Below are 24,816 nucleotides of genomic sequence, written 5' to 3' on the forward strand. Positions count from 1 at the left end.
AAAAAATCTGTGCTAAGCTTTTTATTTTTTATTTTTTTATTTCTTGAGACTTCTAAATTAGTACAATGTATTACTCCTGTCATTCTGGAGATTGGCTAAAATAGTTATTGTTTAGCTTTGGTATATTCTGTGATAGATTTTTTTAACAAATAGGAACTATGCCAATCCTTATACTTTCCACAACCGTGAAGTTACAATGAAGGAATAAGTCACTTATGAGAGAGGAAATATTACAGACACAGAATAAAAGTTCGAGACCCAGTTCATCTTTAATCCTCTGGGGTAAGCTATGAAACAAGCAGTGTAAAGAGTGATGCTCAGTGTCATGAGTGATGTGCATACGTTTACAATAATATGGGCACAAAAGAGATTGTCGCCTTAGTACATCAGGGTCTTTAGAATTTCTCGTATCCATGCACCGTTATATTTTCTTGCATGAATTTACCACAGGTTCAGAGCGGACTTGCCATTTAATGCTTACAGAGCCTAAAGCTTCCAAAATGCCTATCTGGCCTGTACATATTTCATTAAAAATAAACTCTATATAATAAATAAATATATAAAATAAATAAAATGTTGCCTTTGGAATTTCTATAAATAAATTTAACTTTTTTTTTTACTAAGAGGTCTTTGCTTTAAGTTCACTGGGATGGCACCAGCGAGAATTAACTGAAAAAAGTCTTTTAAGTAAGACTGCACCCTCCATGCCTTTGAAAATGCAGCGTAGCCTTGAGCGGGTCACCAGCCAAAATCCTGATGAGTCGAAATATGGCAGCTATGCTGATATACGATGAAGTACAACTGATCAAAAATTTAAAAGCGTGTCTATTTCCCAGCATGCATCAGGCCGTTTCCTCTTTGCTTTTGCTTCCATTTCCCCTCTCACTCACACACTCACTCCTTTGCTCTCACTCTCGCTCTCTCGTCCCTCTTCTCTCACAATAAATCAAGCAAGTGGGCATAGGCAATCCTCCAGGAGGACAAACCTTTAAGTGCAGAACAAAATCAGCATGTTCCATCCAAGCCTCCATCATACATTATGCATGCGACAAAGTTTGGCCACAGTGGAGCTGAAGTGATGACACAGCTAATCAATAAGAACCCACCGCGTGAAACCTTTATAGTGGTTACGTTTTTTAAGGGCTCAAGTGAAGAAATTGTCTTTGTCAACTTTGGCTTAGAATATCCTTATATAGTTCAGGTACTTTGTCAGGGTCCACCGGTCTAGGTAAAAAATGGGTAAATTTTTGATGCCTTTTAGTCCTAGTCCCTTCCCGTGGAGTTCCATCTTTATTTAATGCAACATAGTATCGTCTTCCAGTGTCCACGTGTTTATATAGATTCGATGAGTACGTGTTATACCAGTTTTCTTCAAACTGCTCTCTGAATACACACTCTTGGGTTAGTTTTTCCTGTAAAAAGAAAACACAAATAAATATGTTGCAAAAATTAGCTGCTTTCCATGTTTAAAGTAACATTTGATTGCGGCACAATATAACCCTGATGAGAAAACACTGATTTTCATCCATTTGGCAAAAATTGCTTAACTCTGTAAATTTAACTACATTCTCATTTCTTACCCGCAATCCCTAAAGCACAAATGATTCTGGGTGTTATCTAGTTAAACTGAGGACATTCTTCCAAGAACAGGAGCTGCTATAGCTTCTAAATCTGTTCAAGCCACATGCCAATTATTCAAATGAGTCAAACAGGCAAAGGACAACGAAAGTAATGGGGTGTTCTCATTTCTCCTACAGCAATTAGGATGGTGAACATCCTGAGAGTGAGAACGTTTGCTAGAGCCAAAAATTCAGATCACTGCTTCATCTTTAATATCTTTTTTTTATAAAGTACTTGCTACGCAGACCAATATCTGCAACATTCCCGGGATGGCAGGTATTTTCCGCCCTTTGAAACTACGGGATCTATTTGTTACTCTTTCAGAGCGCTTTTCAGACATCAGTGTGCAGACGAATCATCTGAGCTGCTTTGTTGAAAATGCAGCTTCCTGAGCACCAACCCTTTACAATTCTGAGCCAGAAAATCTCAAAATAGGCATTTTTAATAGGCACCTGGGCAGGGCGAGGCAGATAATCTTCGGTAAACATTTTAAGGTAGTATGACTTTCTCTCGTGACTGAGTAGAGAGAAGTAAAAGCAAATATTCCCGTCTTCCAATTTCTTCCAACTTTGGCATTAGAAGGCTCCATCCCCTCCTCATCTCAGGCACACAGCTACCAAGGAGAGAGCTGCACTTATTCCTACACTTCCAGAGGGAAAAGTTCCCTGTCTTCTCCTTCCCCTCAATCTTGATGAAAGCCTGAGTCCCATTTAACCCCACAGCTTAGAGCTCCTTTGGCTACGGGCTCCACCAGCGATTGTCCGCACATCATATGCAGAAACCGTGTACACGCTCCTAGCAGAATGGGGGGCTTACGTGCTAGCCCCTGGAGAAAAGGGCAGGGGGACTCAGTGGGCTGTTGCCTCTTCTCGCCACTAAACTGAAACATTTCAAATATCTACCTAGATAGTACATTTAAAAAATGACTTTTTAAAAATATTTACCAGGCTCTTGCCATTGAGGAGCGTACGTAAATAAGATAATAAATACACATACATGCTAAGAGCCAAAAACAGTAGGACATTATCCTCCATTTCTCTCAGTCAGGGCCAGGGGACAGACAGCAAAATTTACACAGCCCCCAAATAAAGACATCCTTTTACTAAAATGCACACAGCCAAGAAGGGAATTTAGTCTCATGAGTTCATCAAGGTCCACTGGGCACAGCCCACATCTCCAAGTGCTTGTGGAGTAAGTCAGTAGAGGACAGGAAGGGAAATTTGACAAAACCATCAGACCACGCTGCTCTGCTCTGCTAAGTTACCCAGGGTCTAAAAACCCACCTAGAATAAAGCCTGAGCTCTTCCTAGTGATTCAAAGCACTGAGCAGGAGATTAACAATATCTTCATCTCAAAATTGGTGAAGAATTTTTGCTAAAGGAGTTGAAACAGTTGAAAGCAGAAAGGAAGACCAATGCAGGGTGCAAGGACAGAAAAAAAAAAGACAAACCCAAGTTGCTGATGCTGAATTTATAGGGGCAAAATGAATTGCAGAAAGGGAGAAGTTATACATAGCTGCACAACTGGACTGGTCCCGTTTTGGGGCTCGCTAGCAGAAGCTCTACACTGCAGCGGGGGGAGGGTGGACAGTGGAGAGGCAATATTTTGCCTTCCTCTTCTTGTAAACCTGGAGGGACATTCTTCTGTGGATACACAACAACCCACACTCCTCCCACAGTGGGCAGAACCAGGCTCACTGCAATTCCTCTTTCATCTCTATTAAAACTGTCGGAACAAAAATAGTGTGTTAAAGACATTAACAGCTATTTTAGTCTATACTTCCATCTGTGTAATAAATAGTCTCCTCACAGGCACGATCATTCCTGGCTAAAATGGCTGGCTTGAATTTGCTGCAATTAAGTGAATTTTCTGAACAAATTATCTGCCTTTTTAAATTATACAACAGACCAAAGTACGGAATCGTCTACTGGGCCTTTAGTTCTACAAGGGACATGAAAACTAATTCACATTAAGCCTTCTTTTTCTCAGCAGGAAATCACATAAACATTGTGAAATTAATCTTCATTTCAAAAATTGAATACTTCCTCCTCCTTTTGGAAGCATAAGCTATGCACAAATTTATATTTCATATGCACAGAAATCATACCTGTAGCACGGTGATGGTTTTCAGATTAGAAATACATGCACAGGGACCTCAGGACCGAGAGCTAGTGTACACAATTGTCAGGATGCTGGCTTTGAAGCCAAAAGCCAAACTCTCACCCCAGCTTCGCCCCTCCCTAGCTGCAGGACATTTACACCAGTTACTTAATCTCTCTACCTCTCAGGAGCCTCACCTTTGACACAGATTACTTAAAGTTAATTTGAGAAAGGGCGCTTTAAAAAGATGAAATCACAGACAGCTACCAGCAGGCAGGAAGAGCTCAATAAACCATGGCGGTCGCTGGCACTGTGTTAACGTCAGACTCTCTCAGAAATGGAACAAACTTCCCAAAGCAGCTAGTCCACTTTTCCCATTCCATGTACGGGACGGTGAGGCCCAGATGTGAAATGATTTGCCCAGGGTCCAGACCACAGGATCTTGTTATTACTGTAATGAAGCCATTAGAGCTAGAAGTTTCCAGGAGCCCTGCCAGACGCTGTCCTCTCGTGACAGCGCCCCCTGCAGTTCCCCTTTAATGCCTCCAGGTACACTCCACCAGTAAGGTCCTGAGGCTTCCAAAGTCGGGCACTGGAGAGGGCTCCAGCAGGGAAAGGGGTGAGCTCCCAGGGCACGGGCAGGAATTAAATGCAGTGGTTCTTCTAAGAGTCACGTGTTCCTTCCTTCTTTTATCTCAAAAGGAGGAATGGGTGGAGAGAGGAGGAAACCAGAAGACACAAATTCTACAGTCACAGAGGTGATGCGGTCTAAGAATGGGGCCCTAATTTGTTTTCAGTATTTAAAAAAAGGTTTTCATCTACCCCTTTTCCCCCCAGAATATGAACAAACCTGTTAGAAAAAAATGTTGAATAAACTAAGAAATCAAAGTGGCATTTTTGCTGCTCAGTAAACACTGTTCTATTTCCCCTGGCAGGCTATCATAGCATCATATAACTTTCTAGACAACCCAGGAAATAAAGTGAATTATTCCATCTAAGCAGTAACATCTACAGCCAACATTTTTCACGATGATTAAGAGTTCAGTCATCTCAGCCAGTGGAGGATTGTATAGCTTCACTTAAAAGGGTGAATGTGGTTACGCGGCCATGACATTGCAGAACCACGGGTACCTTTCAGCTCCTGTAATTATTACACTAGTATACAATGCCACTCAGACAGACTTGCATGCCTTCAAATTTTAAAATGTCATTGAGAATTAAAGACCTTGTTCCTTTATTCTACCATGTGTGTGTTAAAATAATTTCCTCCTCTTATTTGGGATTATGTCAATATGTAATTTTTGCTTTAGACAAATGATAGATGATGGATAGATAGGGAAATAGAAAGCTAGAAAAAGAGTACTGAGATTTACGGAATTAATCTCTTTATGACCACACTTCAGTACTTAGTGGTAAAATATTTAGTTGAGAAGAATATTTATATATTATATATTTGTATTCCAAAATGCCTTTTATAAACTTAGAACTAAATAAAATGATTCAAGTTGGGACAGCAAAAAAACATATTAACCTGTACTATTACACATATACAAAGAAGAAAGAAAAGTGTCTGCCTTCAAGAAACTCATACACTTTAGAATTATACAACTCAGATGTTTTAAAACTCACCACATGTTTCCAATGCAGACAGTTTATAGAGTATTCCACTATAAAGTGATCAATTCTTGTTTTATTGTATTTCCATGTTTTAATTTCTTTTTTAGATTATTTAACTGTAGCTGTTTATGGCATACCTATCTTTGAACTATTGGATTATATCACTAGGTTTAGGTGGAGAATGTGGATTTAATTCAAAAGTCTACTAAAGTCTATGCTTTGGAACAAAATCTGGTGAATGTTAGCAACAATGGAAACCTCTTTTCATTTTATATCATCAAATTCTGAGCAATGAGGAAAACTGAAATTAAAACATCAAAACTTTTACCAACCCTACAAAAAACAAAATATAATTATGTGAAAATTACAGTACACCCCAGAAACCCTTTAGCTATGTTTATAAGATGCAAACTGAGGTGGACACCAATTTGAAATATTGGAAAATTTGATAATGTGTAGTCCACATGGGCATTATGCCCAATTTAATTCCATGCCCATTAAAGGAAAAGAAATTGAAGCTGTTTCAAAATTTGAGACTCAATAATAGGTCTCATCGAAAATACATAGACTTAGATCAAGTTGCTCTTATAAAGCATGATTTCCATATTAACATCTGTATGGTGCTTTAATGACACCATCCAAACAGCTGCCTTTATTCAAATCACCCAATGAGTTGCTTAAACTACTTGCATCAACTACTACAACACATAAATCCACGATCAGTGGCTATACAGACCCTGTCTTAATTGTAGAGTTCCCGCACATTTTAGAAGTTAATGATTTGATGCAATCACTCATGCTCATATCTGCTGTTTATTACAGTCATGGTATTTAAAACTCCCTTAACCACGATTACTCATACAGCTGTACTCTTCCTCATTAATAATCTAGCAGTAAAGCCTTAATGGGAGTTGTTGCGCGGATGGGGGTGATTAAATATCATGACTAAAGGACCATTAATAAGAAGCCAGGTCTTTTAACTCCCGTCTCTTGGGAGAAGTCCCGACCAGACAGAAAGCAACAAACCCAGAGAGAACAGGCAAGAGGGCACTATTTCTTATTTGATTAGAAGCTCCAATTCACATCCAACCCCCTTGTGCCCTTGCTATGCCTCACCTTGTGTCCTGCTTTTCAACACCTCTTAAATAACCCTCTATTCCAGGTGGCCATGCTTCTGTTCATAATAATCACTGGGATTGGGGCAACAACTGAATCAGTTATGTTGGGTCAATGTAAACAAAATGAAATCAGTAGGTAGACAATTATTCATTTTGTTTCATTAAATAGAAAAGCAAGAATTCCTACATTCTCCCACTCCTATCCCACCTTTAAAAACAAACGAACAAACTTCTCCCAATAAACTGCTCACTTGAGTATTTAAGGACTCAAAGATTGGGGGGTCCCAATGTGAACGTAGATGTGCACACACACATGCACGCGCCCACACACACACCATTCCATGCTCCCCACTCACCAGCTCTGTGGCACCGATAATGCTGTCCAGGACAGACCTGACAACTATATGACAGACTGACCTCCTTTACAAATCAGAGTCCTTCCTTCAGAGTTGAATATAAAATGATTATGTGTTTAGCAAATCATATTAAATTTTTACAACTTTCAAAACATTTTCAGAGCTAAATTTCCACAGGGGAAAAATATCTTGTTCAAGAATTCAAATTAGAGAAGTTCAACATTCACTTTAAGAAATATTTTTGCTTGCATTAATGAGTAATCAATATACATTTAATTCTTCCACAAACAAGCCAACCAGAAAAATTCATCATCTCTTTTTCAATCTCGGAACACCAGGTTTAAAAAAAAAAAATCACCTGTAACATTTGTTGGACTTTATTATCTGATAAGAGTAATATTGTCATTCAATGACCAGCTAAAATGCACATCAAAGACATCCAAATGCTGAGAATACTTCCAACTAAATGCTACTCTTTGTAAAAAAAGGTAGAATGCCCTTGAAAGCTCAGATTGACAATGGAGGAGAAATGGAAAGCTAAAACACTGAGAGGTGAAATTAAGGAAAGGTCAGGAATTCAACAAAGGCACTAAAAGAGAGACAATTGAGTCCAACTATTCTGTTTCCATGATATCATCAGATAGATATATTGCAGGGGTGAGGATTAAAAAACAAACATGCACCCAAGACTTTCAAAAACAGACAAAGAGGGTTAAATTCAGGACTCGGTTTACAGAAATAAAATTAGAGAAACTGGAAGATGGATAAAAATAATGTGCGTCTAAGCCCAAAGAAAATGTCTGAAGGACTTAAAGAGTCACAGAATTTCCTTAGTTCAAAAAGTGCCAGTCTTACACAAATACGCACATGGGCTCTGACAAATATGGGTGGGTTGATGAACATTCCTGGGACTCAGTTTCCTTATCTGTAAAATGAGGGAATTCAACTAGGAGATTTCTAAGGTCCCTCTGGGACTCAGATTCTGTTAACCCACTCTTACAAACACTAAAATGTGGAGCATAGAATATGTTATCCACAATAACTTTGGAAGGACATATTGAACAGGAAATGAAAAAGAAACTGCAACGAAGGTGGAAAAAAGGGAAAGAACCCAAGTAAGATGTGTTGCATCAGTCCACTGCAGAGGGGGAGGGTGAAGTGGGTCACAATGCGGACTGAATTAATGCTTCTAGAAGCAGCCAAGAGAAGGGATTGCTCTTTCAAGGAGAAAAGGACAGGAAGAAGACAGCCTGGGGGCGGGGGGACGACAACAAGAATGACTCCTTTCCTGTTCCTGGGAGACCATAAGGATTTCATGCTCCTTGAAGGTATCTTGCCTACAACTTTCTTTGCACTTTGGGGCCTGCTACAATCCCCCTCTCTCTCAACTTTGACCTCAATAAACATTGCTCTTTAATGTAATATCTGCCTGACCAATAAACCCTACATCACGAACGTCCCTGAGAGAACTTCCTTGGAAGAAAAAGCAAATCCTGTAAGAAAACCAAATGCCAGCAACGTGGTAGGGGGAATGCTGGACATGTACAAAAGGCAGGTAAAATGCAATGCCAAAGAGAAATAATAGCAGGACTCTCTCGCCATTAATTGATATATTCAAGGACCCTTGAATTTTTTCAAACACCCCAAGCTTCTCCCCGCATCTCCACCTAACACCGACAGAGAAGTCCTGAGTAAAATTTTCGGCAGGTGAACTTTGCCTCCGGCATTCCCCATACCCTTTGGGTCCCCGGATCCAATGCCTAGATGCCACTGTCCTTACGTCAGCCCCAGGTTTCTCTGGGACCAAACCTGCCCTCCCAGCCCCCACCACGGCATATATAAATTGGCCCTAACCCGCTAGACAGTGACCTGTCCTGCTTTCAGACTGTGTCTAACTCTCTCAGGACCTTTCTCTATGCTAACAGCCCACATCTATTCCTTATCAGGTCTAAGATCATTTGATTCCTTCAAGATACCAAACTTGTATACATCTGCCATGGGCCTTTTGACAAATAATGCCTTAACCCCGATAAAATGATTCTAAGGGTAGGCATTCCATGTGCTAGAACCACCTGGTGAGTTCACCAATAATCACATCAATTCCTACTAAAAGAAATTTCTCTAACAATGAGTTGCATGTGAGAACAAAGTATGTAAAATTCATCCTGATAAATATACCTGTATGGTTAACATTTTACAGCAGAATTTGAGGGATGTCATCTTTTGATCTGAAGGAAAATTTTTCTTTTCAGAGACTATTGACATCGATCTTAATTTCAAAATTCAAACTTGCAAGAAACAACATTTCAGGGTATCCCACACAAAGCTGCACCAGAACCATACTAATCCCACGCCACGGGAATCACCATTTGGTAAGTGGTTGCAGTGAGCCCAGCACTGTGCCAGCTGCTTGACAGGCATTCACCACTTTAATCCTCACAACGACGCTGTGGAGTCGCCGTTAGCCCCGATTCACAGCCACGGCTCAGAACACTTAAGCAGACTGGGCAAAGTCGCCCAATGTGTTGGCAGTCAAGGTGGCACCTGCAGCCCGGAGCTTCCACGACCCCTGGCTTTAATCTCAAGTTCAGATGGCACAGAATACAAGTAGGGACTGGAATACTCCACCAAAACACAATCAACTGAAAATCCACTTTACAGACAGCGCGAGAGAAAGAAGACAAGCCGAGTCAAGACATCCAGGAAGGAAATGATCTGAAACACAGCAATCCATGTGGAAAATTCCAAGAGAGGGGAAGGAAAGAGGGAGGAGTAGGAGGGAGATCAAGCCAGGAAAGTAGAAAGAAACCTAGGGCTGAGAGTGGCAGCAAATTATATGAGATAATACAACATGGCAGGTAAAAAAGGCAAAAGTAACCCAGGCTACGGCAAAGCAATCACGCTGTGCACCACAGGGAGAGCGACGTCTTTGGCATGACCTTGGCAAGTCTGTTCTGAGAATACTGCATTAAGCTTTGGGCTCCTCATCACAAAGGAGAAGCAACTGCAGTGGAGATTTCAATGAAGAATTACAAGAGAGAGACAGAGATTAAGAGCGAGCAGGTCCGTTTATGTCAGGATTTAACCACCTCTAGAGAGGCGGCGAGAAGCCAGCTCTGTGCGCGTTGCTCCCACTTAGCACCGTGACCCTTGAATCCTTGGGGGGTCCTCTGCAACAGGGGTGTCAGTCACGATGCTGATGCAGCCGGCACGGCAGGCCAGCAGGCTGCAGGATGATGCTTTTGTTCAGGCACCAGGCAGGCCCTAGCCCTGGGTGTGGGGGAAGCAGGCCCTGGGTGGGGGGGAGGCAGGCCCTGGGGGCGGGGCAGGCCCTGGATGGGGGGAGGCAGGCCCTGGGTGGAGGGTGGCAGGCCCTGGGTCGGGGGGGAGGCAGGCCTTGGGTGGGGGGCAGGCCCTGGATGGGGGGGGTGGCAGGCCCTGGGTAGGGGGGTGGCAGGCCCTGGGTGGAGGGTGGCAGGCCTTGGGTGGGGGGCAGGCAGGCCCTGGGTGGGAGGCAGGCAGGCCCTGGGTGGGGCAGAGGCAGGCCCTGGGTGGGGGAGTGGCAGGCCCTGGGTGGGGGGCAGGCAGGCCCTGGGTGGGGGGCAGGCAGGCCCTGGGTGGGGGCAGAGGCAGGCCTTGGGTGGGGGAGTGGCAGGCCCTGGGTGGGGGGCAGGCAGGCCCTGGGTGGGGGGCAGGCAGGCCCTGGGTGGGGGCGGAGGCAGGCCTTGGGTGGGGGAGTGGCAGGCCCTGGGTGGGGGGGCAGGCAGGCCCTGGGTGGGGGGAGGTAGCCAGGCGCTGCTGAAGCTGCTGGCTGGCCAGGGGCTCCCGCCTCATTCCCGCTGGGGCTGGCTTTTGGGGTGAGGCTCGAGGGCACCTCCCAGGCCAGGACCCAGCAGCATCGTCCCCTGGGCGGCTAATGATGCTGACAGGGTGGGACCCTTTCCCCTCCTGGTGTTCCGCTGGGGAACTACTGTGATTAGTAAGGGAAGAAATTGTAGTAGTGATGTGGAGAGGGTGGCCACGGTGGCTGCTGATGGTCGGGAGAGGGAAGAAGAGATACGGTGTGGGGGCATTTGCAGGATTTGGAGTTGTCCTGGGTGGTGCTGCAGGGACGGATGCTGGACGTTGCGTGTCCTGTCGTGGCCCACTGGCTGGACTGGGGGAGAGTGTGGACCAATGTGGACCCCTGTCCATGTGGTGCAGCGGTGCTCCAGAATGTATTCGCCAGGTACAGGGGATGTGCCGCAATGATGGAAAAGGTTGTTGATGTGGGAGGGGTGATATTGGTGGGGGGGGGGGGGTTATATGGGGACCTCATATTTTTTGAATGTAACATTTAAAAGAAAATAAAGGGAAAAAAAAAAAAGCTTCTGGCAGCAGGTGGGAGAAAGAAAAGGAAGGATGCCAGAACCAGCCCGCACAGAACACATCGAGCAGCCACCCAGTTTCCAAACGTTGCCACAAGTTGTCTTCCCACAGCTCTTTTCTCTGCAGAGAACACATTCCTGTTTTCCTCCAGCCATCTCTGTAAAGAGTCCTGACATTCTCCCTTACCCTGAAAATTAAGCTCCCTCGTCCCAGTTCCAGAGCCCTTTGTGTATCCCGCGATGGGAGCATTTATCACACCAAACTATCATTCTTGGTTTATATGCTTCTCCCCAACAAAGGTGAAAGTTCTTCCCGAGCCAGTTCTAAGACCATCCCACAAGACAAAGTACAGTGTGCATTTGTATGTCTCTCCAGCACCTACGCTGTGGGAGGTGATCCACAAGTGTCTGCCGACTTTGTGAAGGCGAGAAAAAGTAAGGGACTGAGAATGAATGAATGAGTGTGAGAATGTGTGAGGGGATGAGTGTGTAAGAAAGTGAGTGGGCATGTGACTGAGTGAACTAGTGTGTGTTGTGAGAGGGTGTGGGAGCAAGGGTGTGAGAGTGTGGGAGCCGAGTGTTGGGGCAAGTATGTGTGTGAACATGCGTGAGTGTGTCAGAGACGGCAGGCGAGTGTATGGCTGACAGACTGACTGACGGCAGAGTGCTTCCAGCATGAGCCCCAATCCCTACCAGATTGCCCAGCAGTGTTCATTCCCAGGACTCAGGAAGAAGAATGTACTTTGGTCTGTCGACAACTCAGAAGAGAAGCAGGAAACCTGGCAGTTCAAAAACCATGTAAGAAGCCAAGGCTCTATTGAGGGGCTAGCTCAGGATGGTCCCCACCTTCCGTCTATTCTGAAAAGGGGGGCAACCCTGGAGAGGATCCCAATGGAATTAAGGACGTTAGAAGGTCGGTGAGGAGGCAGAAGCAGCAGGAAGCACTCAGAGGCTGTGAGGCAGCTTCTGTTTTCCCCAGCACTGCTTTCTACTGCCGGACTGACAGGCCCCGTTTACAGACTAGTTGGATTCCTCATGTGTGCAGCGAGGAAAAGCAGGAGTTAACGGTAAGGGAGCCAAGAGTTCATTCACACACCAGGCACTGTCAGTAAACTAAGTAAAATACCACCAAGCAGACACAGCAGTTTTCAAACATCTAGAAAGGCTACTCTGTAACAAACTCATTTTAAAGTGTTAGTGAATTCACTGGAGTTTTTGTCATAATGTGGTTTTTTTTTCAATTGAGATGAGAAGTACAATTACTATTGTGTGAGACTCCTTATGCATTTTTTTAAGATTTTTTTATTTATTTCTCTTCCCTCCTCCTCCCCCCATCCCCAAGCTGTCTGCTCTCTGTGTCCATTCGCTGTGTTTTCTTCTGTGACCACTTCTATCCTTACCAGCAGCACCGGGAATCTGTGTTTCCTTTTGCTGCGTCATCTTGCTGTGTCAGGTCTCCGTGTGTGCAGCGCCGTTCTTGGGCAGGCTGCACTTTTTTCACACTGGGCGGCTCTCCTTAAAACAGGGCACACTCCTTACACATGGGGCTCCCCTACGCAGGGGACATCAGCGCTGCACATGGGCCAGCTCTACACGGGTCAAGGAGGCCTGGGGTTTGAACCTGGACCTCCCATGTGGTAGGCAGACACCCCATCCATTAGGCCAAGTCCACTTTCCATCCCTTACGCTTTTTATCACAAAGGAGCCTATGCCAGCTCCTTACCCCAGAGCCTTCCAGAGATCAGAAACCACTGGTCTGTGAGTCTACTCTTCCAGCTCCTGGTACCTGCTCGTGTATTAGCTGCTCATAAACCAGGGACTGCCAGATTCCCTTTTTGTACAAAGAAGACACAGGTGATTTGGCATCCCACTGACAATGAGCTCATTCATTTATTCATTCATTCAAGTATTTAAGTGCCAACCATATGCAAGGAGCTGGCAGTACAATGGGAAACAAAGAAGCCAAGTCCCTGCCTTCATAGAGTTTGCTCAGGAACACTGAAGAACTGGGGTAGAGTCAGGGCTCTGTACAGGTCTGACCCAGCGCTTCCCACAGTGACTCCATCAAGCTTTCCTCAACACGCTTTATGCCTAGCGCTGAGGCAGGGAGATGCCAGAAAACGCCGTGGTGTGCAGCAGGAGGAATAGGAGTTGAAGCCGAGGGTGGCGAGGGAGAGCAGCTGGGCTGGTGTGTAAAAGCTGTGCCCTCTGCGGCTGAAGAAAGACCCTTCCTGAGTGCATCCCCCAGCGACACAGAACCACCTCTTCCTACCTCTCGTCCCCGAGGAAGGAGAACTTGTAGTCAGAGGAATTAATGATCAAAAATAAACCCCTCCCCCATAGCACACAGCATAATTACAGTCCTATTGTTTTCTCAGCTGTGACAAAGGTACCACTCTTGCAAAATGTTAATGGTAGGGAAAACTGTGTCTATGAGAGGAGGGTATATGGGAATTCTGCATGATTTCTCTGTAAACCTACAACTGCTCTAAAAAAAAAAAAAAAAAAAAACAGAAAAGGAATTCCAATAGGAAGCACTCCTCTAGGAAGGGAGAAAGTTCGTACGCATTCTGTCTTACACAAATATGGATTACCTACTGTGTGCCAAGCACTAGACTAGGTGAACAGCTATACTGATGAGCCCACTAAACACCTCATGAAACCTGTAATATATTGGGGATGCCAGACAAGTGAGATAGACAGAGGGATGGATAAAGACTTTTTGGCCATACCAACCTGAAATGTTTTAAATGTACCTTCCTTGCTAAAAAAATAGAAACTTAACCAAAAATAATTAGATAAATAGATGGCAAATATTTTAAAAGATATGTTTCCAAAAACTAATGGCCACCAGTATAAATGTTAAGGATACAAATGAAACTAAATCAAAATTAGGCTAATCAAAAGAAAAAAGCTTCAGAATTATATCTGTGAGAACGAAACAAGAAAAACAAAAAAATTTTTAAGAAAATGAAAAACTGAAAAAAAAGTCTGTGAAGTAAGTAATAAAATATTGCACCAATATGTAGTTAGTTCTAGTAAAATCACTTCTCACTCCAAAGAATCAAAGTCATTCTTAACACGGTCACACAAGAGTCACAGATTTCTGTAGCATACTAGAAAGTACTAAAGGAGGAATCAGCAGAACTATGTTCGAATCCTCATTTGTCACTATCTCTGGACCTTGAAATAAGTCATTAAGCCACTAAAATGTCACTTGCCCCATCTGTAAACTAAGGACACTGTACAGATTAAATCAAATGATACAGCAGAAGATGCTATTCTGAGGCACTGCCTGCTCAATCATCAAAGAACTATTGTTGAATTCTTTGAAAACTGTCAATGGACTGATGTAACATAAGGCGACGCTCAATTAACCAAAGATCAATCTAAAACCACCCATTTCCAGAGCATACCAAACAAATGACCTTTTTCATTTCCTTTATATGAACTGCATTCTTTTGAGACTCCAGATACAGGACATGTCTGAACGGCTACCATCAAAGTAATCTGAACCAACACAATACAATAACGAAATATCAAGCTTGGGGGTGCCTTGCCACTGGGCACAGCATCCTGTTCCATAAACACACGAGGTTATTCTCCTTGTTCAAAAGTTGCTCAGAAAACCTAATGGAGACAGGAAAGCCTCCAGTAAGTGCCAAGGAAGAGGTCCTTCCCCAACCAATCAGTGACCCTCCTTCCTAGGGCTTCACCTCTATCATAATGTATTTCCACACCGGCACCTGCAGATCCTTGGGAGACAAAGACAGAAGCTGGAGGTTACAAATTCTCTACAAGAATGTTTTACATATGGTATGTGAATATATCTCAATAAAACTGCTTAATAATAATACTAAAATAGAATCTTTACTTTTCTATTTTCATTGCAATGAAAAAACAAAGAACCATTTTAAGCATATTCTAGATTATCCAGATGAATACCCAAGAGCCAAACACCGCCATCCAAGAAGGTATTTATATTTAAAGCTTATATGGCACTAAGTAGTTCCATTCCAACCAGCGGGGGCTAATAGGAAAAGCAAAAGACATGCTTAGGATGTAAGTGGTAAGTTTGAAATGAGTGAGGGCCAGCTGACATAATTTGGTTTCCCAGTCATTCAGGTAAAGGAGAGAGGTAGGGGGCATGATCATGGTGTCCTCTGAAGAACAGGCAAGCTCAGCTCCAGCAAACCTGTGCCATATTCACAGGGAGGTCATTTTCAGTCAAACAAGAGCATCTGTATTAGTGTGCCAAGGAGTGCTGATGCAAAGTACCAGAAATCTGTTGGCTTTTATAAAGGGTATTTATTTGGGGTAAAATCTCACAGTTACAAGGCCCTAGAGAGTCCAACTCAAGGCTGCTTTCTCATCAAACCTCAGCTGCCACGTGCTGAAGCAAGATGGCGAGTGCTCTCAGACCTTCTTCCTCGTAAGGCTCTGTGGGCCCAACTTCTTCGGATCTCAGCTGGAGGCTGGCACAGGACTCATCTCTCAGGGCTCTATCAGTCTGGCAGAGGGCTCATTTCTTTCCAGGCCTTCTCAGCTGCTGTTCACTTCAGCTGCAAACAATCAGGCCAATGGCTCATCACCCCCCAAGGCTCCAGTATCAAAACTGACCAAGTTCCCTGCTCTTCCTATGTGTCTTTTTGAGTTGAGTGTCCGTTTTTTATCACACCAAGGGGGCAGGGACTCAACCAAGAATTATGCCCTATTGACATGGTTGAATCAAAGCCCTAACCTTAACATGAATTAATCAAATACATCTCAGCTGAATCTAATACAATCAAAGGGTATCACCCTGTCAGTCCTCTTTTGGGGATTCATAAATAATCTCAATCTGCCACAGCATCCATCACATTCAATCAACTATGTTCACTTGGATTTTATCTGTCTTACACCTTAGTTTGAATAATATAAATGTTTGGAATTACAGTTGTGTAAGAGGGAGACTATAAAGAGTTGTATCTAGCTTTATGTTTGTATTTAAATAACATAAAAGGAATTTAAGGAGGCTGGGATACTTTATTTTTTCCCTTAAAAGGGATTGATATATTACTCAATTCTGGGACAAGTTGATCTACAGGGTTCCTCCCCTCTACTCTCCTATGGAAACATAATGCAAGGAACTTCTTTGGCTCACATACCTTTACCCAACAGACAAAAATGCTCTGTCATATTTATTAAAAGAAAGTCTACACACATTGTAAACACAGGCAAAATAGCATCATGACTTGGCTACTGATTATACAGATTCACATAAACCATGGGCCGAATTGTATCCCTGGAAATACAACAACCAAATCTACCAGTAAAACTCTATTTTAACAAGCACCTCCGTCAGTAAGACAACAGGGTTCCAAAGCACTGATATGGGCTACAAGAACTCGGTTTGAGTCTTCACGCTGACATTTACAAGTTCAGTACCTTTGATCAAGTTGCTCAACCTTTCTAGTTTTCAGATTTGGTAGTTAAATGAGATAGTTAATATGGAAACAGCTGGGCTCTACAAACTGGCAACTCCATTTTAAATAGTGCTATCACTGCACGATACTAATACATGGTAAGATTGTGCATTGTGGGGTTTATGGTCGGTTGAAGAACTAGGTCAATAAACATTTACTATGTGCCAACTGCACAGAAAGTGTCATGCTGGTACTTTAAGAAACAAAAAGGTTATAAAGACAGAGACTCTGACCCCAGAAAACTTAATCTAGTGGGAGAGAATAATGTGATGTTTAAGTTTATGTGTCAGCTTAGCCAGGTGATGGTGCCCAGTTCTTTGGTCAAGCAAGCACTGGCCTTACTGTTACCAGGAGGACATTTCATGACTTAAATCATCAGTTTGTTGATTGCTTCTATGGCTGGTTACATCTAGATTCCACCTAGGAGATTGCCTTCAACAATGAAAGAACTCTCTTCCAATCAGTTGAAGGCTTTAAAAGGAGAAGTGAAGGTTACAGCAGTCAGAGGAGACAATTTTCATCTCTGCTTCAGCCTCTCCTGGGGAATCCATCAAAAACTTTCATCCGAGTTCCCAGCTTGAGGCCTGCCCTATGTAATCTGGACTTGCGCATCCCAACAGTCATGTTAGACAATTTTTATAAAAATCTCTTAATATTTACAGGTATCTCCAGTCAAGGAACCAACATGAATTAAAATTCTGGACCAAATAAAGTGCTATAAAAAGTATATAAACCCAGAAGTACTTGCACTTCCCAATCTGCATGATACTCTTTTGCGTCACCTTTGTTGCAGATTCTGTTGCTATACTTTTTATATCATTCCAATTTTAATAACTCTTACTTTTTAAATGAAAAGGTTAGTCACCTTTCATTAAATACAAGCTTCTTAAAGAGATCCATCTGTTCATAGCATTATTTTTTAATAAGACATTTATTGTGATCAATTATCTTGCTAGTACCCAGATATGTAGATTAAGACCCTAAGTGTAACAATCTGAGCCTTACCTCTGGTCTCTTTGATAAAAACAAAAGCGACAAATGTAATTTGTCCTCTGGCCATGTATGCATGCATGCATATGTGCATGCATGTCACCTAAAACCCTCTCTAAATTTCGTTCAGAGAGGATGTTCTGATCTTCACATTTGAAGGCTTATGTGCCCAAAATTGCCTGCCTTTCCTTTTCTGAGAATCCTATTCATCTCTCAAGTTTAAATTTTACCCCCAGCTTCCAAAGTGGTGACTTAAACATTCACTCCTCTGAGCCACCAAGACATTTGTGCATTTCTTTACTACAATGCATTTCACATTGCACTGGATTATTTATATTTCCCCTACCGGATTTTGAGATATTTGTTTCACTGTTATGCATTTAGCACAGTACCAGGAATATAGTAGGTATAAATGTGTGGAATGAATGAATGAGCATGTAAATGAATTAGCACATGAATGCAATAATCAAACTCCATTTCAGAGTTAGAATTATTCAGGATTTCTTCTAAAAGTCGAAAAATGTAGTTTTTCCTATTTTCCCATTCTAATAGGAAGTCAGAATCCTATATATTTTTCTGAAGAAGTATTAGCCCAAGACCTCGGGCTTCTTAGATCTACTCTGAAGGTAAACTTGGAGGGGGAAAAATGGATGTAATTAATCCAAAATACCTATTTTTTAGTGAATTTTTACTATGCTTACACATTAAATTACTTTATGTTACTGCAGTTTCCCCCAAATCCCTATTCACCTTGCTTCATTCTGAGATCAGTCTTTTCAAGGTTTCTCTAATATTTAGAAATAAAATTTGTCCACTCTAATTTACTCTGCTCTACACAACTTCAACACAGGTAAAGATTCTTTATGCTACAATTTTCAGTGTATTTAATAGCATGATCACTGCCTGCTTCTTTTCTTTCCTTCTCTCAGTTTCATCACAATGAAAATGAGATATTTTGGTCCCCCCTTATTCCACTGCCAACCCTCAACCAAGTGGAAAATGTGATATTCCCACCCCAAGAAGTGAGGATCCTCTCATCATCATTCTCCCACTCATCTGCATTAGATACAGACCAGAGGGGAAAAAACCTGGCCGCCCAGGGAGCTTCCCTCCCAGCTCTGTACATCAGAGGCAGAAAGATCTGGCTGCATGAACCCTTTGTGTACACAGAGAACATGATTTAGGCAGAGAAGACTCAACAACACAGCCTGAACTATCCCAAATGTAGACTTCTTGAGATGCGGGGGGTAAAACGACATGCAGTCGTCTAACTCAAGCACTTCCTCTGACAGATAAGGAAAATGAGAGCCCATACCTAGTGAGCAGCAGAAGCAGAATGAGAGCTTCAGTCTCCAGACTCCTGTGCCCATGCTCTTTCCACTACACTACCTTTTTCTCCAGCTTCAGCCATTTCCCCCCTGGGCCAGACACACCAGGGACAACATATACACAGTCCAATTAAGCATGGGAATGGAAGGCAGTGACTCTTCCTCCAAGTAGAGGCCTGACTATTCCCTGGCCATACAAGCAGGGAAACAGAGATCCAAATCTACATATTTAATGAAGGATATAAACTAATGACAGTTTTTCATTCATTTCAGTCCCATGAAAATGCAAGTCCCATTGCTATTCATCAGGCAACATTTTTCTAAAAATGCGGCCCATGCCCTTGAGCTACATTATGGAAAACAGAAATACAATTGACCAGACTATAAACCATACAGTTACTTGCGGGCTAATGGAAATATTATCCAAGTATTCCGGGGGCCCAGAGGAAAACATGAGTAATGCTGACTCGAGTAATAAGGGTTAAAGTTAGGGCTTGGTGAAGGCTTAGCAGAAGAGGCAATAGTATCATCAGACCTTAAAGAAAGAGTGCCAGTTCATCACGCAGAGAAAGGAAGAGAAAAGCATTCCAGAAGGAGGGACTAACTTGGCCCCGAGTACAAACCAGACTGCATGACATGTTTGGAGAAGAGCAAACACACCGACTCAAATTACATGGGGAAAGAGTCACAAGAGATGACACCGGCCAAGGAGAGCCAGGCAGTGTGGTTTGTGAAAAGTACTGAATGCTACGCCAAGAATGTGGACATCATCCTTCGAAGGCTTCTCTGTGAAGGGATTTGAACCGAGGAATGACACTCATATCTGGGTTTCCAAAGGTAATTGTGCCATTGGTGTGGAGAATGGATTGGAGATGGGGGAAACTGGATGCAGAGAAGCAGCTTGAGATATTTTTCCACAAGGAAATCACAATAGGGCAAAGTGTTCCTTGTCTACGTTCCTCAGGCAATGCCCAAGCCTGCTGACACTCCTCACACGTGGACTGCATTTCCCAAGCAGCTTTTCTTGGCTTCTCCCCTTGGCCTCACTGGGATTTCAGGAGTGGGATGGTCATCTGGTTGTGTGAGGTGATAAGTCCATTCCTCACCATGCATTCTGCGTGTTAGGAAATCCTAAACGTGGCTGTCTGGATTCACAGAAAACGTACCAAGGCAGTTCTTGAGCTCCACACCACCTCTCCATGTCACCAGGTGACTCTGCTCCCAGCACTGAGGTGCCAACTGGGGAAGGCAGAGACAGGAGGCAGCACGACAGGAAGAGACTAGTAAGGAAGCCACGGAAATAATCCTCATGCAGAGAAAAGACTCGGCGGGGACGCAGTTGTAGAGGCAACTTTGCTGAATGCCAAGTTAGATCTGCTCTCCTTGCCAACCAAAAGATCTCAGAAGTCTCTTATCACGCCAGTGATGTTATCTGATAGATTGTCAGTGGCGAGTGTGCCGCATAGGTGGTTCACGGGGTAGAGGGATAAAAAGTACGGCCTCTATTTGTGTTTATTTGTTAATTTTATCCTTCTCAAATTTTACGTTAATGCAAGTTTTGTAAATATTTTTCAACTACATTTTATAGATAGAATTTCTAAATAATACATATATGCTGAGATCATACTAAAAAAAAAAGAAAACATTTTTTTGGTTGGAGTATGTTGTTAAAAACGTTTGGAGACTCTTGTGATAAACTAGTCCCTTCCATCCACTAGAAGTCAGAATTTCAGTTCTATACCCAAAAAAGCATTTAATGAGTTCAAGTGTGATTGGATTAATCAAATCCAGTCCTGAAAAATCCTGAAGTTGTGACAAAATGAGAGCATCACTTTACAGTTTTAAAATGTAAAAGTCTCCTTCATCTTGTATCTTCTTCATCTTCTTTGCATTTAAAATGTTGACAAAACTTACTTAGAAAGCAAACTTTGTCTAAATCAAGTACTGTTTTTAAAAAACTAAACTCAATCCTGTACTTAAAAACGTTTAAAATAACCTTTGCTTTCAAGGAGGGACTTTTCTTAAAAGACTTAAATATATAATTATACCAACCAGTCTATAGTTTAAAACTTTACCAAGGCAGAAGAATTATATTTGTATTAAAAATGGTATGTGTTATATCCAAATCACACCAGCCATGAGTTACTATCATCTGGAGTTTTTGAGTAAAACTTTGATAGTCCTTTTAGTCCTTGCGTATATGTTTTTACTAGTATATAGATAGAACAATTCAAGTATATCTAGAAAAAAATTCCTGATTCTATCTTAAAATGCTCTTCATTTCAGTCACCTGAGGACTCCAGAAATATTCTCATTCCAAGCTTCTTTTTATTTTCAACCTTTTGTGGGCTCTAACCAAAGTTCTTATATTTCAAGTAATATAGATTAAATTCTCATTTGACCACCAATAATTGTAATGAAAAACTAAAGGTTAATTTTACAAGTTTTAATGTGAAAACCCCAATTTAGTGTGTTAATAACTAATAATTATTCATCTTCACATATTTAGAAGTTTAAGTTCCTATCATATCCCATGCACTGAGGCTTAGTCTTAGTAAAGAGATACAAATATGCAAAGTCAGTTCTCTGGACAAGACCCAAGTCCCATGAGGGGCAGGGTCTCTGTCTCATTCATTGCTGTGCTCCCAGCACCTGGCATAGCACCCGGCACCTGGCCAGTCAAATGAACACTGCTTACAAACCAGCGGAGATGGACAGTAAGAGAGGGGAACAAGAAACTCAAGGACTTGCAAATAATTACAATGCTCTTCACATACAAGAATATCTGACAACAATTTCCATCTCCCTCCTCTCCGCACATAATGAAAATTTTATGTAGCTCAGAGAGAGGATTTAAACTCACTTCATGGTCTATTTCTAATTTTAATTACCATGCTTGGCAAGGCTGGAAAAAGATCATTTCGATTCATTTCAAAAATAACTCCCATTCAATAGGAGATGGGATTTTTCACACTTGCCAATTTTTTATTTACTTGATAATGAAGATGGTCTGGCATATAAATAAACCTTTTTCTCATAAACTTGGGTCTAGTGGAGATGCAGTGCCAATACCTATTAAGTAAAAACGAAATGGTTTCCCTTCAAAAAGTAATTAAAGACTTAAACTCTTTCTCCCAAACAGACTCACTTTAATTTCTAGCTATTTTTAGTGCAGAGAAAATACAGTCTAAACTAAACATGGGGCGTACAAGTGGGCAGTCTCTCTCCCAGAGCACTTACCGATCCATACAGTTCGCCCTTCTCGTTCATGCCGAGGTAGAGTCCGCTGTCCACGCCTCGAATGCTGACCAGGCCCACTGCTATACTGATAAATTCCAGAATGCCTGGGAAACAACGGCAAGGGGCAGAGAACAAGTCATAATTAGGATCGCAGCATCACACGGTGTTTGTAAGAGGACACTGTGCCCATCTCCCAACTCTGATCATCTCCCACTGAAGAACTGTCTTCTATCGTAAAGCCACTGCCTAGAAGAACTGACTTTTCAACTAAATTCAATCGCATACTAATGAGATGAGACCTAATGGCATGATGACTTACAAAAAAACCAGGTGGTACAGTATTGTGGATGTGAATAATACCACTGAGCCGTACACTTGGAAGGGGCTGAATGAGACTTTTGCGTTGTATATATATTACCACAATATTTTTCTCAAAGCTAGGATCGACGTAGATGTTAATTAGGCTAAGAAGTGGTATGACAAATCAATAAATATATTCTAATTAACCTAGAAGAGTTTCATTTAACAGAAAAACAACTTTCTCCTACTTTAAAAATGTGAAATTAAGTATTTATATATGGCCATACATCAGTTAAAAATTCTTTTCAGAGAATTGTTTTATGTCTCTCAAAATAAAAAGCATGAAGTGCCAACTCAAATCTTGATTGGTTTATACAGGAAATTATCCAGTCCTCAATTGTATAACTTTACTGAGCTCCATCTGGAAACCCACACACATGCTCAGTATTGATTTTTGCTATACTATTCCAAACCGTAGAGAGATTATTAAACAATTAAGACAACATAACATTCTGGGAGACAATGCTGGTTCCAAAAACACCCTGATTTTCAAAAGGCATGGAATAACTACATCCTGAAATCAAATAAAAATATTGATCTTTTATTTCCTTTTCTCCTCTTGCTTAGCTCACCCAGAATAGCAACACTTCAATTGGACATAAATCCAGAATTTTATGGCCACACAACCGCTTCAACTTCTCTAACTATATTGTTTTAAACTGATCACCCCACAATATATTTAGAACAATGCTAACATTACTTGGGCTCAGCCATTTTCTCATTTTTTGTTATAAAGTGCTACACATTGCGTAGAGCTTGTATTAACACATAGCTAATGCTGAGTTCTCATTTTTAAAATATCTTCAAATATTAAAAGTTTACTTACCTTAAAGAGTTTAGGAAAAAACTAAGGCTAACACTGTGCTATAGTCAGTCTCATGTGACTAATAAAAAAGCACTTACGTGGATTTTTTAAACAATTAATTTTGCAACTCTCACAAAACAGACTGTGCAGCAATCAATAGGAGACATGAACTACATAAATCTAATGATTGAACACAAGAGAAAACTCCATTCCAAGGTTACATAAAAAGAAGAGATATTTCTTTTGAAAGAGTATTCCTAATTATTTTATAAGCACAAAATGTAACAAATATGCTAATAGTTTACTATATATTTACCTAGACCTGCAAACTTCTTTATTTTAATAGTGTATGGAAAAAATTAAAGAGAAATTACAATTTAAGTTTTAGATCTGATAATCTATGAGTATATCATGAAAGATATAGCTCAAAAAGCCAGCGTATTACTAGTTATCCCCACTTCACAAAACAAATGGAAGGATAAATTAGGCAACATTTCTACATGATTCAGTTCACATGAGGTGCACTCTGTTTTTGAGGCAATCATTTAATATCATGGCATTAATTTCATTTCCAAATGTTCAAAATTGTGGCATTTTATTACTATTAGGAGTCGCATATATGTGAATCGCTTTTTGGCTATCTGAGAAAGCAGCACCACATGGGTCCTAGTTATCCTGAGAACATGGAGGAGTTGGTCAATGTCCAATCTACACTATAGAATGAAATATAGGAAGCATTTTGCCCCTTTTGTGGTCTGAACAGTGTAATTTGCCAGCTCAGTGAGGAAAGGTTTCACCATAAAACTAAAAGTCCTTGCATCCTCTAAGAGGACATTGATGAGCTCTTCATTTTGCCTAGACCTGAGGCAGTTCTGAGACCCAACAATGAACATTAGGCAAGGTGGCCCATCATCTACATGACTTCCCAGAACCATTTGTCTGGTCTGCACAACATCCTAACAGTAAGAGCTGGAGTACTTGAGCCGGAGTCTGCGCCAAATGAGAGGCCTCCTCACTTAATTCTTAGAACAACCCTTGACGTTATACCAGCTTAATTCCTAGTCCTCAAAGGGGGGGAAGTGAGGTTTGAGGTTAAATAATTTGCCCCCAAGCAATCTGACTCTGAAGCCCTTGTCCTTAACGATTGTGTGCCTGTGCCAATCTGCTTCCCTCCCCCACCCCCACTGGGAACTCCTTCAGTGTCTATGATTTCTGTACCGGCTTCATGCAGTAGTGAAACCGGAATCCAAAGCCCCAGTGGGCAGTCCTGAAAGTAGTGGAGGGAAGGAGAGGTTTGTTCTTGGACTGAGCCCGGTCCACAGGTAGAGCACGGGCTCAGAGAGGCCGAGCGCTGTTCACTCGCCATGCAGAACTTGGGAATGTAGACACCTGCATCTAGACCATTTCCTCAAAATATTTCTGTATGCAGAGCCCACAGCTTTTTCTGTTA

General features: G+C 41.9%; 1 protein-coding gene across 1 annotated transcript in view; it reads right to left on the reverse strand.

Moving 5' to 3' along the window:
- Positions 1-244: 244 nt before the first annotated feature.
- FGF9 (fibroblast growth factor 9) overlaps positions 245-24,816 on the reverse strand; it is a 33,977-nt gene continuing 9,405 nt past the window's right edge. Inside the window, exons 2-3 of the mRNA XM_004467548.5 lie at positions 22,202-22,305; positions 245-1,412 (exon numbers count right to left, since the gene is read on the reverse strand). Coding sequence (XP_004467605.1) covers positions 1,167-1,412; positions 22,202-22,305 — 350 coding nt within the window. The 3' untranslated portion in view covers positions 245-1,166. The remainder of the gene's footprint in view (positions 1,413-22,201; positions 22,306-24,816) is intronic.

This window comes from Dasypus novemcinctus, chromosome 15 (assembly GCF_030445035.2).
Source record: "Dasypus novemcinctus isolate mDasNov1 chromosome 15, mDasNov1.1.hap2, whole genome shotgun sequence".
Lineage (NCBI taxonomy): Eukaryota > Metazoa > Chordata > Mammalia > Cingulata > Dasypodidae > Dasypus > Dasypus novemcinctus.